The sequence below is a fragment of the Chiloscyllium plagiosum genome, unplaced genomic scaffold (assembly GCF_037043375.1).
Source record: "Chiloscyllium plagiosum isolate Xiang-an unplaced genomic scaffold, Cpla_swu_hap1 HiC_scaffold_4, whole genome shotgun sequence".
In the NCBI taxonomy this organism is placed as follows: Eukaryota; Metazoa; Chordata; class Chondrichthyes; order Orectolobiformes; family Hemiscylliidae; genus Chiloscyllium; species Chiloscyllium plagiosum.
In genome coordinates this window covers 77,093,415-77,110,007 of record NW_028270142.1, presented here as the reverse complement: position 1 = coordinate 77,110,007, position 16,593 = coordinate 77,093,415, and the positions used below count along the sequence as shown (strand labels likewise).

At 42.7% G+C, this 16,593-nt stretch overlaps 2 protein-coding genes across 8 annotated transcripts in view; one reads left to right on the top strand and one right to left on the bottom strand.

Annotated features, from left to right (window-relative positions):
• The window catches only part of LOC122549101 (lipoxygenase homology domain-containing protein 1-like), a 326,386-nt gene that overhangs the window by 75,247 nt on the left and 234,546 nt on the right, over nt 1-16,593 (top strand). For all 7 annotated transcript variants that reach the window (XR_015756989.1, XM_087986387.1, XM_087986386.1 and 4 more), the window contains exon 4: nt 12,950-13,113. Coding sequence is in view for 6 of the 7 variants with exons in the window: in XM_087986387.1 (XP_087842513.1) it covers nt 12,950-13,113 (164 nt within the window). In the remaining variant the exon portion in view is untranslated. The remainder of the gene's footprint in view (nt 1-12,949; nt 13,114-16,593) is intronic.
• On the bottom strand, nt 6,271-11,357 carry LOC148150171 (uncharacterized). The gene is made up of 3 exons (XM_087985800.1): nt 11,179-11,357; nt 9,910-10,665; nt 6,271-8,160 (listed from the first exon to the last, which is right to left on the bottom strand). The coding sequence occupies exons 1-3, from the start codon at nt 11,329-11,331 to the stop codon at nt 6,271-6,273; spliced, it is 2,799 nt and encodes a 932-aa protein (XP_087841926.1). The 5' UTR covers nt 11,332-11,357.

The following is a 16,593-nucleotide window of genomic DNA, read 5'->3' as shown; positions in this document are numbered from 1 at the left end:
CATATAGCCAAGATACTGGAGTGTAACACATTCTGTCCAAGGTAACAAATATTATAATATTTGTAATAGTCTATATTGAACTTTGGAAGATGAAACCCCTGTAATTCAAAAGTACTAGCAATGAAGTTGCCATAATGATTTAGTGAGTTAAGTTGTTGACTCAAACATTGTATTGTATTGTTTGTAATTTTTATTAATGACTTGGATGAGGGAGTCAAAGGGTGGGTCAGTAAATTTGCAGATGATACGAAGATTAGTGGAGTTGTGGATAGTGAGGAGGGCTGTTGTCGGCTGCAAAGAGACTTAGATATGATGCAGAGCTGGGCTGAGGAGTGGCAGATGGAGTTCAACCCTGCCAAGTGTGAGGTTGTCCATTTTGGAAAGACAAATAAGAATGCAGAAAACAGGGTTAACGGTTGGGTTCTTAGTGAGGTGGAGGAACAGAGGGATCTTGGGGTCTATGTTCATAGATCTTTGAAAGTTGCCACTCAGGTGGATAGAGCTTGTAAGAAGGCCTATGGTGTATTAGCGTTCATTAGCAGAGGGAAGTGATGTTGCAACTGTACAGGACTTTAGTTAGGCCACATTTGGAGTACTGTGTGCAGTTCTGGTCGCCTCACTTTAGGAAAGATGTGGAAGCTTTGGAGAGGGTGCAGAGAAGATTTACCAGGATGTTGCCTGGAGTGGAGAATAGGTCGTACGAGGATAGGTTGAGAGTGCTAGGCCTTTTCTCGTTGGAACGGCGAAGGATGAGGGGTGACTTGATAGAGGTTTATAAGATGATCAGAGGAATAGATAGAGTAGACAGTCAGAAACTTTTTCCCCGGGTGCAACAGAGTGTTACAAGGGGACATAAATTTAAGGTGAAGGGTGGAAGGTATAGGGGAGATGTCAGGGGTGGGTTCTTTACCCAGAGAGTGGTGGGGGCATGGAATGTGGGAGTGGTAGAGTCAGAATCTTTGGTGATCTTTAAGCGGCAATTGGATAGGTACATGGATGGGTGCTTAAGCTAGGACAAATGTTCGACACAACATCGTGGGCTGAAGGGCCGGGTCTGTGCTGTAGTGTTCTATGTTCTATGTTCTAAAAGCTATGTAAATATTCTGACCCATTTTAAAGGCTAATCCAGGATCTTTTTAAAATTCATTCATGGGATGTGGATGTCCATCCCTGCTTGCCCCTGAGAGTGTGGTGGTGACTTGCTGCCTTGAACTGCTATAGAACATAGCTGTGGGCTAACCCACAATGCCATTAAGAAGGAAATTCCAGGATTTTGACCCAGTGACAGTGAAGGAATGGCAAAATATTTCCAAGTCAGGATGGTGAGAGACTTTGAGGGGAACTTGCAGGTGGTAGCATTCCCATATATCACCTTCCCTGTCCATCTAAATGGTTATGGGTTTAGAACGTGGGGATCTTTAGTGAACTTCTGGAGTGCATATTGTAAATTGTACACACTGCTGGTACTGAGATTCCTTTGGAATACTTTCTGATATTTTACTGCAATGTAGCACCTCCCTAAACATAACACACCTTGTTGATTTTTGCAATTTCCAATTGTATTGAGAAAAAACAATCAATCATGGGAAGTAAGCAAATACAAACAATATTTCTTTGAATCATAGTTAGAGTATCATACAAAATGGTGGGACGAAGGGCCTATTTCTATACCTATGCCTACCGACAAGCTACAAACTACTTGAATCCATTTATCTACCTTTGGTCCATAATCTACTATGCTCTGGCATTTTAAGGGCTTATCCCTTGCTACTTAAATGTTGCAAGAATAGCTGCTTGCACAACTCTTTTGGGCAGCATACCCTGTTTCCATTCATATTGTTATGTCTTTAATTGACCATAAGGTGGTGTGTTGCACCATCTTCTTGAGGTGTTGCAGTAGTCTGTGTGATACAGTTAATTCCACAATAAGAGGAATCAAAAGTGAAGAAGGAGAAAAGGTGCATGTATCAAGCATGTTACTGAAATTGAGAGATAGTGGTCACAAAATTTGGTTGCACTGTGCCTGAATTTTTAGTTATGTGCTAGGATTACGTAAAATATTTGGCAAAGAACTAGTTCATGCTGATGTTCATCTGCAACTTGACCTCTCCCCCACCATTTCTCCTATAAATCTACGATAATATCTATTTCTTCATCTGCTTATTTAGTTTCACCTTTTGTGTGCATCTAGACTACTCCATTTAAGCACTCCATTTAATGAATTCCATATTCTTGCCATTCTTTGGGTGAAGACATTTATTAAATTTGTTGTTGGATTTCTTGGTGACTATTGATGGCCCCTGGTTATGCTCTTCACCAAGAGGGAATATGCTGTCCATATCCAATCTGTCAAAATCATTCATTGTTCCAGTGGTTGCAAGGATTGCAGTGGCTTGATTTGTTATGGACTAGGCCAGACCCCCGTCAAAGCATTTCAAGGAGGTTGCCCAGTCCTTAACCTTTCTAGTAGTTTTAAGCAGATGTACAGTGAATGCAGGGTATTTCAGTTTTAAACAGTTGAATTTAATTACAGATTACTGAATGAAACACAACAAAAGAGAACCAAATTTAGTATAACTTAACCTATCTGAAAACTTACTTGACTCTGTCATAACTTAATGATATACTTGCATATACCTGCATAATGATATACTTAATGAAATACTTGCAACATCCCCATCAACACCCCTTGGTTAAAAAAAAAGGCAAAATCAATCACAGGTTCTTACAGGAGAGAGATTGTAGGGAGAGAGAATCAGCATGGAGCTGTTTCCTTGGGTCCCCAGCTAAAACTTGACCAGTGGATTCAAACAGACTGCTTGCTAAAAAGCAAACCAGAAATGTCCCTGAACTGGGAGTATTGGCCACTTTCCTTTCATTATATAAGTGTTTCTTTTTTAAAAAACATACTTAAAAGCCTTTTGCCTGAGACAGTATCTGTTAGCCATAATCAAAAGGCTTCTCCAAGCCAAATTGGAATCTTTGCTGTTTACGACCCACTTTGAAAAAAACCAAGGACAACATAACCTTATTAAAGGAGCAGAATTATCACAAAAGCAAGTAATTTGATCCTCATTATTGAACACTTTGCACAGCTGTGGGTTACAGCAGGTGAACTGAAACCAAAAGGTTGTCTACATTTAGGCAGCAAGGGATGAGCCCTTAAAATGCATTAGCTTGTGGACTAGAAACCAGGTACTAATTACATGGATCTTTTGGCTGCCAAAGAATGTATAGCTAACTGAATCACTTGGGGTTATGAGAAAGATTCAGAAAAGCTAGTCAAATTACCAGGAGCACTCTTAATTCTGTGTGAAAGAGCCTTTTTAAACCAGCAGAAAACTAGTTTAGCTTTTATCAGCAGTTGCTGTGAAATCTTTTCAAAAGTCAAATCTTTTATCAGCGAACCAGTTGTCCTGTCCCTCTTGCATCCCGAAAAAGTATGAGAAGTAGTATTCTGATCGGCACAAAAACTATCTCAATAGATCCTGTGAAAAATGAAAACTGAATTGCTTTCCAGTTTTACTTTTATCCATAACACCAATATGTTTTCTTGTCTATTTTTGTGTGTCTCTCTCTCGTATGCTCTCGCATGAATGGAAGTTTATAAAAGAATTAAAGTTACCGTGAGTAGAGTTGTAATGCCAGTAGCTAGATATTATTTATTAGGTAAGAACAAGACTATGTTATAAATAGCTTCTCTAAAGTAGAAAAACCTAGTCAACCAGGCTCTAGAAAGTGGGTAATTTGAGGAATCTTTGCATACTTTTGAAATCTTCAACTTTTGTGACCACGCCAGGAATAGTGGCTCTTGATTTTCAGTGCACGATTCCAGTAATGTGTGACAATATCTTCCCTCTTTCTTTCAGAATTTTGGCCCCTTCACAATTTGACATTCAAATTGGAGAGTGCACTGATTTCTTTCTAATCTCACTTATCCATTGGTCCTAAACTTTAAATTTAACTAAAATGGTGATATTGCTAATAATATAGGTTTTGGAGTGTATGTAATTTAGTATTGACTATCAGCCAAGTTACTTTTATCACAGTTGTTATAATATTGTAAAAAAAATTGCTGAAGCAAGCAGAGCAAGTTTATTGACAAAAAAAAATTGGAGTCCATAAACTTAGATCTGATTTATTTTCGAACATCTCAAAATTGGCATGAGACAAATACAGGCATCGGATAAATGATGGGTGAGCACCCCCTTGAACATGTCAGTTAGCAAATGGAATCAAAACACAATGAGTTTTTCAGAAACCAGAAAGCAACCTCCCTCAGCCTCCCATCCCAATGTCAATGACCTATGAGTTTAACCTATGAGTTATTAGGAAGAACAGGCAGGGCCAGGTTACTGAACACAAGGGTCTGATGGACTGATGTGTATTTATTTTAACAAAAGGAGTGTAACACATAAAACAGATGAGTTGAGAGTCTGGATTTCATTTTATTTGATTGTAGTCACTTGTACAGTTAGAAGCTTTATTTTGCGAGCAGTACAGGCAGTTCATAATAAAACTATTATGTTGTAGCTATTTACAGAAACTTGGTTATGAGGAAGGCAGGAGTGGCTGCACAACATTCCAGAGTTTAGATGTTTTAAGCTTGATAGACAGAAATGTGACAGGGCTTGGGGCATTACTGATTTAAGGAGAATGTCACAGCAGCATTAAGAGAGGACATCTTGGAGGGCTCATCCAGCGAAGCCATGTGGGTCAAACACAGGATTAAGAAAGGTGCAGTTACAATATTGGGGTTATACTTATGGCCTCCCAATAGCCAGTGGGAGACAGGAACAGCTATATAAGTAGATCATGGAAAGGTGTATAAACCAGGTTGTTACATTTGGTTATTTTAGTATGCATTATGGACTGGGACTCATTTAGGGCCTCAGGCTTTAATGGGGCAGAATTTGTATGATGCATTCGGGAAGGTTTCTTGAAACAATAAGAAGATAGTACAATTAGGAATGGGGCCATACTATACCTTGTATTGGGCAATGAGCCTAATCAGGAGTTTTAGTGGGGGAGCATTTTACGAATGTTGATCATAATTCTGTAAGTTTTAAGATCATTATGGATAAGGATAAGATTCATCCTTGGGTAACTGTGCTAAATTGGGAGAAAGCTAATTACAATAGTACAGGCAGGAACTGGAGAATTTAGATTGAGTGTGTATGGTTGAAGGTAAATCCATATCTGAATAAAATAAAGCAAGGCAGTTGGCTACTCTGCCACAGAGCTCCAGAAGTGTACAGAAATATAAAATTCAATGTTTATTGCAAGCAATAGTCAAGGAATCAAACATTAAAACATGCTACTGAAAACTAGTCAAAAAAGTCCTTGAATATTCAATGTAAATTCAAAAGTAATTGAAAACATAATTTGTACCTAGTTCCTCTTGATTTTTCTCTTGTAAGTTATTTTAATATTGTAATTTGGCGTGGTTCTGTCTGCCTGAACTTAATGTGCAGGTTCAAACTAACCTTGATCGATTTGTTAAAGGTAGTGACTGTGTTTAAAATATCCAGTAAGCTTTTTTTTTCTATATGTAAAGTTTAGGTAACTGAAATCCAACATGATCCTTGAACAGTATAAAGGAAGCAGAAAATAATTTATACAAGGAATTAAGAGGGCTTAAATGGGCCATGAAATATCCTTGGCAAGTAGGATTAAGGAGAAACCCAAGGCATTTTATACATATACTGGGAACAAGAGGGTAGCGAGGGAAAGAGTCGGTGTTTAAAGAATTTTCAAGGATCAGGCTCGCAGGAAAGTAGTCTGACACAGAACAAACGACCGAGAGAAAAGAACTAAGAGACGAGTTTGCTAGAATATGAGTATTTTATTCCCCACAGTGTCGCCTCAACCAGGTCTCGTACTTACAACGGGTCTGGTTTATACTCACTCTACATGTTACCGGAACTGGGAGCCGTCAGTTCTCATAGAGCGGTTGCCAACAACCCACGCTCAGCGGTTAAACGTAACCCGGAGCAGACTCTACCGAACTGGGGACTTTCCCAGCTTATATACTCTTTCGGGATCTAAACATTCATGCGAACAACAGGGCAAGACTCTTTACGAGTTTCAGCTGGAACCAATTAAGCTTGCAACATCCTGTTTGACAGTGTCTGTTCCTTATCAAGGCTGGTAGCATAAACACCATAAGCAACACATTCCATTCCGGCAACATATAATAAGATCCACACATGTATTGGGACATAATTTTAACCCTTTCACCACATTCCACTGATTGGCCCAATACATGTGTTACATCATGCCCATATATATTTTTTCCGATAAACGTTTACGTACGCGACAAATATACAAACAAGTCAGGATATTACAGCATGTTAAGATCACCAAGGCTCCTACCAAGATCGATAGGGGTGGGAACAGGAATTTTCCTGCAGTGGATGACATACCACTCAACATATCCCACCAATGATGAGCTGACTCTACTTCCACTACATGGGCAGCGTGTACTACCTCCTGTCCATGTATAAAGGTAGACACTGTAACCTTGGTGACATTGGTTTGATGCTTTCGTAATATCTGCTTAAGCTCCTCGGATCGGTCCAATGCTTGCTTAAACCGATCCAGGGAAATGTTCCAAGGGTTTATCAGCACTTTCCACTGTACCTTGGTAAGTTGATGGTCACTGCTATAATTGGTCAACAGGTAAGTCTGATTCTGCCATTGCCACTGATAGACATTCGAGAGACATCCTGAGAACGGTACCGTGGGGAGCATGGGATGCGGGTTTTTGGTAGCCACACAGAGTGTGTGTGGCCCAATCTGCCACATCATGTCCCTTGAAGCTTCAACAGTCCATTCACACAGGGCCGTTCCCTTAGTCAAACAAGGGTCTCGATATCTGTCCATCAGTAGACAAGCTTTACCTTGATCAGTCTGTTCACAGGCGGACAGATCATAGGTAATATTGGTATCTGGGCTAAACCACTGCCCCTTTGTTTTCAGGAAATAGTATCCAGAAGACGTAATCACTGGTAATACATAATATCGACAGACCATAACAGTATGGGTTACATTCATGGTAACAAAGTATCCTCTACACATAGTTGTATTACACCATGTTTTCTCTGGATGTGTCATCATCCATAGTTTCTCAGATACATTCCATATTCCCCTCCAAGCTTGTACATTAGGGGATGTTACCGTGCGCAAGAATCGTTCTTTCTGCATCTGTGCATGCAACATGTTAATATGACAGGCAGTCCAATTTAACTGAGCTGTAATGTTCTCAAACAGTTCCTGGGTGGCACCCCAGACATCTAGTTCCCATTGCAGGGATTGTATCAATATTTTAGCTGTTTCTCCTTGAGTCATCATTACGGATGGCATCCATCTTCCAATAGTGTGTAGTCCTTGTGAGGTGGCTTGTCCCGTGTTAGATAATTTAGTACGGGTTACCTCAGAGTCAATAGCATTCGAGATACCCATAACAGTTCCTGCACCTCCCAGCAGAGTGTCATACCATGCACGCCGCCTCCTCTTATGTTGGCATTCTGGGATAGCCGGCAGCCGCACCTGCCAGTGAACATCAGTGTGCAGTACTGCCTGGGCCATCTGCTGACAAGTTGACATAATGGGAGCCAACTGTGTGCGGTGCGCGTCAGAGACGTTAGGGCGCACCAAGATCAGCCATAACATTCGAGTCCGGTTTTGAATAACTGTTCCATTGCTGATCCAGATGTCCTCATCTCCAGTCGTGATGTTCCATCGTGTCCCATTTGAGCTTTCACATTCACGAGCGGTTATATTCCAATGACACATATTCACCGTTGCATTCAACATCAATGTACAGTTAGGGGTTATCAAAGTTACATTTCTCCCCTTATAACATCGTACACAAGTATACATTTGACAATCACTCGTGAGATCTAAAATTGTACACCATTGATTTGCCGCGCACTTAAAATCATCTTGCTGTCGTTCCTCACTACTAATTTTCCAACCTACATTTTGTTTCGATAAGGGTACCAACGACTGAGCTGGCACACTCCTCCAGACTGATTCCCCAGGATACATAATGGTGACCAGACTGTCTTTTCCTTGGGCTATGATCTCTGCCGGTTTGGGGGGACCAGTTGTCTGGCGTACCCATACCTTGGCACCCTTAGTGTCAGTAGACCCAAATCCCCCCGTCCCACGCTCAGTAACCTTAACGGAAGCTCCCGTCTCTTCCACCGTTGTAAGGTTACATGGTTTAATAACTAATTGTGCTATTCTGTCTCCCTTCTGTATCACATAAGGTTCAGATGTGATGTTGACCAGGACTACTCCCAATTCTCCTTGGTAGTCCGCGTCAATTACTCCTGCCATTACATCAATCCCCTTTAGTGACAATCCCGATCGCGGGAGGATATGCCCATAGGTTCCAGGGGGACAAATCAATCCTAATCCGGTCTTAATCACCGTAGGTTTTTGTTGGACCAAAGTCTGTGTAGTTAACGCTCGTAAGTCCAGTCCAGCCGAAGCCGGTGTGGCCCTTACGGGAATATTAGCTTCCTTAGCAAATTTCCACATTTTAATAGGCTGTGCCTTTGGGGTATCACACACCCGTATCATCCGATTCAAGGGCGTCACCCCGTTTCCCAATGGGCGGTTATTAATTTGCTTTACTACCCGAATCAATTGTTTCTTCCAACCTGTTAAATTATTACATCCTCCTGCCTTTCGCAGGGAGGATTTTAGAAGCCCGTTCATTCGTTCAATAAGTCCCGCAGCTTGCGGATGGTAGGGCACGTGATAAATCCACTCCACATGGTTATCATGACACCACTGCTTCACCATCCCTCCTGTGAAATGGGAGCCATTGTCACTCTGGACCTGTATGGGCAATCCATAAAATTGTTCAATCAAATCTAAACATCGCAAGGTAGCCTGTTGATTGTTGTGACGACAGGGATGGGCTACCAAAACCCCAGACATAGTGTCCACAGCTGTACATATGTGGTTACATCCTTGTGAGGAGGGTAAGGGACCCACAAAGTCCATTTGCCAGCTCTGTCCCGGACCATCCCCCCGATGGATATGTCCCATCATGTGTTGGGGCACTCCCTGCCGCTGATGTTGACACTGCTCACACTGGTTTACTGCAGTCTTAACATCATCTACCATAAGATCTATTCCTCGGTCTCGAGCCCACTGCAAGGTTCCTTGTACTCCCCAGTGTCCGGCCTTAAGGTGTGCCCATCTAGCCAAGTCCACTGAGGTGCCCCTTTGTACACTCATGGTTCGGACGATACCATCCACATATCGATTATGTAGAGCTTCCACATCATTTCGAGATGTATGGGCATCTACGTGGGTGATGTATATAACCAGGTGTTGAGCTTTTTCCCATATATCTTACCATAACTGTTTACCCCATACTTCCCTATTTTGGATCATCCACTGATTGGCCTGCCAAGTTGGCATCCATTGTGTCATGCCGTTAACCACTGACCAAGGGTCAGAAAACAAATAAACTCCCATGACCCCCGCTTGCATGACCACCATATGTACTGCTTTTAATTCTGCCCACTGACTACTTTTTCCCTCGCCTAGTTCTTCTAGGGTTATACCTTGTTTCGGATTAAAAGCGGCAGCTTTCCATCTACGTTGTCCTGCCTTCCATTGGGCTGACCCATCTACAAACCAAGCCGTGGTTTGTTCATCCAGGGTCAGTTCATCATACCGTTTGCCCATCTTGACGGGTGATTCTTTATACTCAATCACCTCAAACCGCTTTTCCCCTTCCTCAGGGGCCTCCGCCACTTGCTCATGCAGGACTGACACTCCCTTTTGTCCAGTCCGCACTCTTTCTGACACGTACCATTTCCATTTGATAATGCTGCTCTCTTGGGCGGTTCCTATCCTGTGGGTAATGGGGTCACTGAGTACCCACGGGAGAATAAGAATAGCTGTTCTCATGATCACTTCATGTCCAATAGTTAGAGCTTCAGTTTCCACCAAGCTCCAGTAACATGATAACAATTGTTTCTCAAAGGGGGTGTATCGTTCCCCTGCCAGGGGCAATTTCCGGGACCAAAATCCCAATTCCGCAGGAGGCTGAGCCCGCGGTAATTCATGCATAATTGCCTCCCCCTGTTCATTCCGTATGGGATTCCCTTCCCCATCTAACATTACTTCCCGCTGCACCGGGAGGCGTCTCTGGACTTGTTTTCTCCTAACTACTGGTTTAGCCTGGAGTACGGGTGGGTCATCTTCATACTGATCATCTGAATCTCCCCAAATATTTCCGTCCCAATGGTCGATATCCCATCGATCCCCATTATTTAACTGGGCTACAAACGCCCGTACTTGTACTGGGTCCGGGGTTCGAGGGACCTTCCTTTTCTCTTTCCGTTTCTTAGCAGACAGATACATAATAGTTCGTCCTGCTAGTTCAGTTAATGCTGTCAATTCAGCCTTTAACTTCATAATTTCCTGCCTCAACATAGAGGCATCTCCCGAACTGAGTCCCTGCTCATGTTTCAGGAGGGCTAATTCTGCTTCAGCTTTTTGGCGCTTGTCTGACTGTTGTCTACAAGCCGCCACACATGCCCACATCCTCCGCTGTACCCCAGGCAAGGGGTTCTTCGGCAGGACTGAGATCTTCTCAAGGGTGGACAGCAGCGACACTGGGGTTCCTACGCCCTCGGCTTCCCAGTTTTCCGGTCGCCCCCCACCATTTGCCCACATCCTCCGCTGTACCCCAGGCAAGGGGTTCTTCGGCAGGACTGGGATCCTCTCAAGGGTGGACAGCAGCGACACTGGGGTTCCTACGCCCTCGGCTTCCCAGTTTTCCGGTCGCCCCCCACCATTTGCCCACATTCTCCGTTGTACCCCAGGCAAGGGGTTCTTCGGCAGGACTGGGATCCTCTCAAGGGTAGACAGCAGCGACACTGGGGTTCCTACGCCCTCGGCTTCCCAGTTTTCCGGTCGCCCCCCACCATTTGCCCACATCCTCCGCTGTACCCCAGGCAAGGGGTTCTTCGGCAGGACTGGGATCCTCTCAAGGGTGGACAGCAGCGACACTGGGGTTCCTACGCCCTCGGCTTCCCAGTTTTCCGGTCGCCCCCCACCATTTGCCCACATCCTCCGCTGTACCCCAGGCAAGGGGTTCTTCGGCAGGACTGGGATCCTCTCAAGGGTAGACAGCAGCGACACTGGGGTTCCTACGCCCTCGGCTTCCCAGTTTTCCGGTCGCTCCCCACCATTCCTCAAACAAACTGCCACGTCATGCCACGGTCCCTGCCATCCCGGGACGGTTGGGACCTCCACAGTTTGTTCTTCTGGTTTCTTAGTCCTTTTCCCAAACATTGTTCTGTATCAAAATCTCTCCCCAATTGCGATTGATCCTGCCGACTACGCCAAAAATGTTTAAAGAATTTTCAAGGATCAGGCTCGCAGGAAAGTAGTCTGACACAGAACAAACGACCGAGAGAAAAGAACTAAGAGACGAGTTTGCTAGAATATGAGTATTTTATTCCCCGCAGTGTCGCCTCAACCAGGTCTCGTACTTACAACGGGTCTGGTTTATACTCACTCTACATGTTACCGGAACTGGGAGCCGTCAGTTCTCGTAGAGCGGTTGCCAACAACCCACGCTCGGCGGTTAAACGTAACCCGGAGCAGACTCTACCGAACTGGGGACTTTCCCAGCTTATATACTCTTTCAACAGTCGGTCCACTCAAGGACAAAGGAGGGAGTTCATGTGTGGAGGCACAGAAAGTGGGTGAGGTCCTTGAGGAGAACTTGTTCACAAAGGAGAAGGGCATGGTGAGTCGAGACAGGGCTATGTTGATAGTCTAGGTAAGTCCCCGGTTCTAATGAGATCTATCCCAGAATGCTGAGGCAGGCAAGGGAGGGGATTGCTGGAGCCTGGATGGGTCCTTGTATCCTCTTTAGCCACAGGCTCGGTCTGTAAGACTGGAGAAGAGCCAGTTGTTTGTTCAAGAAGGGCAAGAGAAATAATCCAGGATATTATAGGCTAATGAGCCTCACAGAAGTAGTAGGGACATTATTGGAAAAGATTCTTAGGAAGAGAATTTACTTGCACTTGGAAAAGAATTGACTTATTAGAGATAGTCAGCATGCGGGGGCGATCTTGTCTCACGAAGTTAATTGAGGTTTTTGAGAATCTGATGAAGATGATTGAGGGTAGGACAGTAGATTTTATCGACATGGATTTTGCATTTGATAAGGTCCCTAATAGTGGGCTGATCCAGAGGATTAGTCACATGAAATCCACAGTGAGTTGATAAGTTGAATACAAAATTGGCTTGATCATTGAAGGGGAAGAGGGTTGTTGTGTCGAATTTGTTTTGCCTGGAGGTTTGTGGCAAATGCTGTTCCACAATGATCGGAACTGGGACATCTATTATTTGCAATATATATAATATATGTATGACATAATTGAAGATATACATTTGAATCAGTAAGCTTTAAGATGAAACCAAAATTGGTAGAGTTATGGCTATTGAGGAAGATGATCAAAGGATATAACAAGATATAGATCAGATGGAAAGTCGGGTGGAAAAAAGGCAGATGAAAGGCAGAGTCTACAGTTAATAGCAGGATCCTCAGGAACATTGATCTACAGAAGAATCTTGTGATGCAAGTCCAGAGCTCCCTGAAAGGTGCATCACAAGTGGATGAGGTGATAACGAAGGCATATGGCAAGCATGCCTTTATTGTTTGGGCATCAGTATACATTTAGGCAAGTTATGTTGCAACTGTATAAACTTTAGTTAAGCTACATTTAAAGGATTTTGTGCAGTCTCTGTATCTCTGGGTCTCTTTATTTGACTATTTTGTTGTCTGACTGTCTTTCTTGCTCTCTCACTCTCTCCCCTGCCTCTTGCTCGCTCACCTCTGTCTCTGTATTTGTGTTTTGTACATGTATGACAATTAATTATGTTCCTAATTTCACCACAGGTGGAAAATGGAAGGTAACTATTGTCACTAGTGACCTACCATCTGCAGGTACAACTGCTCAGGCTCACATCACATTGTATGGTGATGAAGGAAATTCAAGAGTTATTGTACTTCAAGGAAACTCTGAAGAAATGTTACAGCCTGGGCATCAGGACACTTTCACTGTATGTATTGATTTAAGTGGAATATATTATTGTCTAATATGCAGCAAATTGTTGGAAATACTTTCTGATGGAAATAATTGCAGTAAATATGTTGTTTTGGTTAGGGCACTGTTGTTATATGGTAAGTTTTTGATGCTTAAATCAGATTGGTCTTTCTTTTGATGCATTTTCTGTAACATACCATCTAATCTCATAACCTTCGTTTTTTTTCTGTTGAGTGTAAGTTAATTTTATATCTCCATTTACAAACAAAGATGTTCAATCGAGTCCATTTTCTTCCATATGACATCAGCATAATCCCAAAGAACCATTACAGCGAGATGACTGATAGTGAATTTAACCCTTGAGCACACTCCACCATTTAATAACATTGTGGTCAATCTAATTGTAACCTCAGGTAAAAACAATGACTGCAGATGCTGGAAACAAATTTTGGATTAGTGGTGCTGGAAGAGCACAGCAGTTCAGGCAGGATCCAAGGAGCAACGAAATCGACGTTTCGGGCAAAAGCCCTTCACATTGTAACCTCAACCCCACAACTCACAATTGTGAAATATGCTGATGACATAAAGATAAATAGAAAAGCACGTTCTGAAAAGAACACAATGAGGTTGCAAAGATATATTGTTAATTCGGTGAATGAGTTGTTATTGTGGGGATTAGGGGACGGAAGGAGTGAGGTCAGAAGCATGGGAACTGGGCCCTGCCAACCACAGCAACAAGAAATCCTTGGTTGAGGAAAAAGGTAGACTTTTCTGATGCTCTCCTGTGGAAAGATGGTGAATGGGGATGGTTTAGGTTTTTTTTTCCTGGAAGAATCAGCGAGTTCTAAGACCATCCTGATGGAGAATGGATGTATTAAAAAAAAATTGCACATCCATAGCGAAGGGGAGGTGGCTGCTGCTCGCAAACTGGAAATATTAAAATTGACAAAGCTGCAGAAGAATCACAGACATAAGTGTGACAGGGCAGGACAAGGGGACAAAAAAAAGTCAAATCAAGGTGGGAAGAATTAATTTCCATGAGGCAGAAACCAGAAGAAATAATGGGTCTGCCTGGGCAGTTCTGTTTGTGGATTTTGGAAGGATCGTAGAGATAGCTGAATAGGGTTGGGAACCATGAGCTGGGAACAGTGGGGAAGATGAGTTGAGATTTGTGACAATTAAGGATACAGTAGTCTAATGTTCGATGGTGGGGATATGGTCCAGTGGCTATATAACTATTGTATCTATAAAAATGGGTAAAGGCGAGGGATTCTGCAACAAATAACTCACCACCAGACTCCCCAAAGCCATTCCACAAGGTGCAAATTAGGAGTATGATGAAATACTCTCCACTTGCCTGGATTAATGTATCTCCAAGCGGCTCAGCACCATCCAAGACAAAGCAGCCTGCTTGATTGACATTGCTTTGAAAAACATTCAGTCCCTCCACGACCAAGTCTCAATCACAACAGTGTATCCTATCCACAATGTACGCTGCAGAAATTCACTAAGACTCCTTAAATTGAGCCTTCTAGTCCAAGATATTGTTGCTAAATTAGCTGATGGCACGAATAAAAAGACAAAAATAACTTGTGAAGGGGATATCAATAGACTATAAAGGGATTAGAAAAGTTAAGTGTGTGGACAAAGATCAAACAAACACAGCATAATGTGGGTAAAAGTGAAATCATACATTTTGTTGTGAAGAATAATAAAGTATATTATCTAAATTTGAAAGGATGCAAAGGTATCTGGATGTCCTAATGCACAAATCACAAAATCATTGTTCTAACTATCTTTTTACCTTTCATAGAATTAGCTCACAGCATTTCTGCTTCTTTTTAGTTTTGAAGAATAGTCCTGTTTCTCTCACCACAGACACTGCCAGGCTTGCTGAGCTTTTTTAGTACTTTCTGTTTTCACTATTTTAGATCTTACTTTTTTTTGTGAAATTATCATATGCTTTAAAATATTCACTGGATGTAAACATTGCCAGCAAGATTCCATGTGTATTGTTCATCCTTAATTTCCCCTTTTAAAAACTGTGTGATCTATCTTGATGCATGCAGTTGTGTGGTGATGTATGTCCACAGTGTTGTCGGGATTTAAGTATTTTGGTCTGGTGATATATTTTCAAGTGAGGATGATCTATGACTTGAAGAGGAATCTACGCATGGTGTCTTAGTATTCTTAGTGACTGAGGTCATGAGTTTCAGAGGTTTTGGCAAAGAAGCCTCAGCAACTTATGGCTCACTTAAATTGTAACTGCAACGTATTGTGCATTAGTAGGGGGATGGGGTGTGAATGTTCAATGTGTTGGGTAGGATGCTGATCAAGCTTTATCCTCAATGTCATTAAGCACCTGGGATTTTACTGGAGTTTCACTTGTAGCTTCTGATAAGGTTTTTGTGAATCAAGTGGTGGTTGTGAATCGTGGTGCAGAATTTCTCACCTCTGATTTGCTCTTTCAGCCATTGCATTTATGTGGCTGTTCTAATTAATTTTCCACTCAATAGCAACCTTCAGTCATAGAGTCATAGGGTCATAGAGCTGGACAGCATGGAAACAAACCCTTCGGATGCCTTCGAGATCCTAAATTAATCTAGCCTCATTTGCCAGCATTTGGCCCATCTCCTTCCAAGCCCTTCCTATTCACCCATCCAGATGCCTTTTAAATGTTGTAATTGTACGAGCCTCCACCATTCCCTATGGCAGCTCATTCCACACACGCACCATCCTCTCCGTGGAATGTTGCCCTTAGGTCCCTTTTATATCATTCCCCTCTCACCTTAAACTATGCCCTCTAGTATTGCACTCCGCCACCCAGGGGAGTGCAATACTATTCATCCTGTCCATGCCCCTCACGATTTGATAAACCTGATAAACCCTTAGCATCCTATATTCCAGGGAAAGCAGCCCCAGCAATTCAGCCTCTCCCTATACGCAAATCCCCCAACCTGGCAACATCCTTCTAAATCTTTTCTGAACCCTTTCAAAGTTTCACAACATCCTTCCTATAGCAGTATTCCAAAAGTGGCCTAACCAATGTCCTGTATGGTCTCCATTTGACTTCCCAACTTCTAATGCACTGACCAATAAAGTAAACAATACCAAACGCCTTTTTCCCTAGGGCCTTACCATTAACTGCATAAGTCCTGTCCTGATTTGCCTTTCCAAGATGCACATTGTCCAATATGGTCAGTGCCATGATTTATTGGAATTCTGTGAAGTCATTATGCGCATTGTGGACAAGATGGATCCAGTAGATGTGGTGTGTCTGGATTTCCAAAAGGCATTCGGCAAGATTCTGTGCAAAAGGCTGCTGCATAAGATAAAGATTCATGGTGTTATGGGCAATTTATTAGCATGGATACGGGATTAGTTAACTAACAGGAAGCAAAGAGAAGGGATAAATGAGTGCTTTGCTGGTTGGTGATCAGTGACTAGTGGTGTGCCTCAGTGATCAGTGTTGGGACCACAATTATTTACAATTTAG